The sequence below is a fragment of the Passer domesticus genome, chromosome 27 (genome assembly GCF_036417665.1).
Source record: "Passer domesticus isolate bPasDom1 chromosome 27, bPasDom1.hap1, whole genome shotgun sequence".
Taxonomy (NCBI): domain Eukaryota; kingdom Metazoa; phylum Chordata; class Aves; order Passeriformes; family Passeridae; genus Passer; species Passer domesticus.
Window position 1 is genome coordinate 3,673,204 of NC_087500.1, and position 3,026 is coordinate 3,676,229.

The following is a 3,026-nucleotide window of genomic DNA, read 5'->3' on the forward strand; positions in this document are numbered from 1 at the left end:
CTGAGCCATGAGCAGGGGTGGGGGTCACTCCAAGGGATGGGCAGGGCTGGGGGTCACTCTGAGGCATGGGCAGGGCTGGAGGTCACCATGGGATGGGCAGGAGGTCACTCCAAGAGATTGGCAGGGCTGGAGGTCACCAAGGGATGAGCAGGGTAGGAGGTCACTCCAAGGCAGGGCTGGAGGTCACTGAGGTACAGACAGAGCAGAAGGTCACCAAGGCATGGGCAGGGCTGGAGGTCACTCTGAGGCAGGGCTGGAGGTCACTCTGAGGCAGGGCTGGAGGTCACCAAGGGATGGGCAGGGCTGGGGGTCACTCTGAGGCAGGGCTGGAGGTCACTCTGAGCCACGGGCAGGGCTGGAGGTCACCCTTGGTGCACTCACTGCTGTTTTGCATAATTGCAGCAATTCCGTTTCCAAGAGCAAAGTCTCGCAGGGAAGTGAACTCGGTGCCCTGAGCAGCACACAGGAGATGGGGTCACTGTGGCAGTGATGAAGGGCCACGAGCTGCTCTGGGGGCTGCCAGGAGCACCAGCAGGCGGCCAGGGTGGGAGCAGCACCCCAGGGGGAATGCTGCAGGACACAGGGGCTGGGGACAATGGGAGATAAACTCGGGGATTCCCTGGGCACTCTTCAGCACCTCAGTGCACTTCACACTGCTCCTGTGCCAGAAGGAGCAGGGAACCATCACAGAACCGTCACAGAACCATCTCAGGACCATCACAGAACCATCACAGGACCATCACAGGACCATCACTGCCCTCAGCCAGAGCTTTTCAGAGATCTCATTCTTGCTTGTTGAGCTTGAGCTCAGAAAATAGAGAGAGCACCCAGCCCCTGACCTGTGGCAGCCTGACCCCGAGCACCCCCTGCTCCTCCCCAGAGCAGGCTCTGGGAAGCAGAAGAGCTGACCCTGCCACGGGACTGACAGAACACCAGAGCTCAGGGCAGGGGATGACTCAGCACCAAGGGAACTTCCTCCTCCTGCAGTGGGGGGCACCCCCAGGGCAGGGAACCCCCCCAGGCCCCGAGCACTGAGGCTGCACCACTGCTGGAAGGAGCAGAAGCTGCTTTGGCCCCTGGGAGCGACGGAACCCACCACGCACAAGCTTTTGAAAACCAGTTTTATTTAAATAACTTTAAATACATTACAATAAAACATTAGGAATGAAACCAAAGCCATGTCACTGCACAGGGTGTGAGGCAGCAGCCACAAGGCTCTGCAGCTCCAGGGATGCTCATGTCAGTCCTTCAACCCATGGGACAGCTCCTCCACGTGCCTGGCACCTCGGGGCTCGCAGGTGCCAGCACCTGAGCTGCAGCCATCGTGCCTCCAGGTCACTCTTCTGTCACTGCTCGCCCAAATCCCTCTGCCTGCAGGAGCCAGCACTGCCCAGAGGTGGCACCAGGCAGGACAGAGTCCCCTCTGGCAGGACGGAGGCACGGCTGGGCTGAGCAGCCATCAGCACAGTCCCTGGGCTCAGGCTGGATGGTGCCAGCACCCGTGTGAGCTCTGGGAAATGAGGCACAGCCAGACGAGATAGCATGGGCTCGTGTCAGTTTATTACATCACCAATTACAACAGTCCAGACCCACGAGTGGACCCAAGATCGTTACATTACACAAACCGGCTGGTTTTAAACTTATCACAAGGGACAGGTGGCAAGTTCATGGTAAGGATATCTTCTTGCATAAAGCTCCAGGGGCCCACAGGCACTTAAAACCCGTGGACCTTCAGCTGGTCGTCTTTAGCCAGTCCAATCTGCAAGACAGAAAACACATTCACAGCATGGGGTGATGCCTCTGTGCACCCAAACTGCCCCCACCCGGGGCTCTGTGTGCATTTAACACATCTGTGCTGATTCCAGCGAGGCTCAAGGCGTCCTACCTCCACAAGGAACTGGCAGATGTTCTTGCGCTGGTCACCCTGCAACTGAATCACTTCTCCATACTCGGGGTGCTCAATTACAGTACCATTGCAGGCAAATTTCTGCAGCAAACACACAAAAAACCTCCTCAGCACCGCCAACACCCCTGCTGGGCGTGGCCGCCCCCCCAACCAAGCCCCCAAACCCCACCTTCTTGAAGGCCTTCACCAGTTTCTTTTTATCGTAGTCATCCGCGATGCCCTGGACTGTGGTGAGGGTCTTCCTGCCGTTGCGCTGCTGGATCCTTATATGGATGTAGTCCTCAGTGCCGGCCGGGAGCAGGTCATCACCCTTACTTGCATCCGCAAAGGGGTCTGCGGGGAGCGCCGTCAGGCCCCGCCCCGCCGCCGCCCCATTGGCCGCCGCGCCCGCCCATCACGCGCAGGGCACGCCCCATTGGCCGCCCAGCCTGTCAGTCACACCCCATCCCCGCCCCCGCGCGCCTGCCAGTCACGCGTAAATCCCTCCCCTGCTCGCACCCCATTGGGCGCCGCGCCCGCCAGTCAGGTTCGGGCCCCGCCCCACCCCCCCCGCGGCTGACGCAACAGGGCCCGGAATAGCAACTGCGCCACGGGGCGGGGCCGGGGCGGGGCCCGCGCGCTCCCGCGGCCCCGCCGCACAAAGGGCCTCACCGAAGGGCTGGAGGTTCTGGATAGCGGACATACGATACGCTTCCCTTCCCTCGGCGGAGGCGGCGGCGGCGGCGGCGGGGGCGGCTGTGGCGGCGGGAGCGGCTCTGGGCGGAGGATGCTCTCGCGGCGGCGGCTCGAGGCAGTGTCAGGGGGGCGGGACTGCCGCCGACGGCTTATAAAGCGCCCCTCCGTGACGCCATCACGCACGGCGAGCGAGGGCGGTGATTGGCCGCCGCGCGGGGGCGTCAGGACGCGCCGGGCGGACGCGGCCGCGCCCAGGCCGGCGCGGGGGGAGCGGGGCGCATGCGCGGGGGGGAGGGCCCGGCGGCGCGCGGGGCGGCGCGTGCGCAGTGCGGCGGCCGGGCCGGGCCGGGACCCCCGCAGGCCCCAAAATCCTCCCGGGACCCCCAAAATCCCCCTGGGGCGCCCGCTCTCCTCCCTCAGGCCCATAAAATACCCCCGTGAACCA

At 63.4% G+C, this 3,026-nt stretch overlaps 1 protein-coding gene across 1 annotated transcript; it reads right to left on the reverse strand.

Annotated features, from left to right (window-relative positions):
• Nucleotides 1-1,538: 1,538 nt before the first annotated feature.
• EIF1 (eukaryotic translation initiation factor 1) lies at nt 1,539-2,719 on the reverse strand. The gene is made up of 4 exons (XM_064400035.1): nt 2,558-2,719; nt 2,076-2,239; nt 1,886-1,987; nt 1,539-1,759 (listed from the first exon to the last, which is right to left on the reverse strand). Exons 1-4 carry the CDS (start codon nt 2,586-2,588, stop codon nt 1,715-1,717), a joined length of 342 nt encoding a protein of 113 aa, XP_064256105.1. The 5' UTR covers nt 2,589-2,719; the 3' UTR covers nt 1,539-1,714.
• Nucleotides 2,720-3,026: the final 307 nt, after the last annotated feature.

What these genes read in the sequence shown, in the direction of transcription:
- EIF1 (XM_064400035.1), bottom strand. Translation starts at nt 2,588, where the DNA reads ATGTCCGCTATCCAGAACCTCCAGCCCTTCG. An exon ending in CCAGAACCTCCAGCCCTTCG is followed by an intron (nt 2,240 to 2,557) that starts GTGAGGCCCTTT and finishes CGCTCCCCGCAG; the next exon opens with ACCCCTTTGCGGATGCAAGT. An exon ending in TCTGCCAGTTCCTTGTGGAG is followed by an intron (nt 1,760 to 1,885) that starts GTAGGACGCCTT and finishes TCTGTCTTGCAG; the next exon opens with ATTGGACTGGCTAAAGACGA.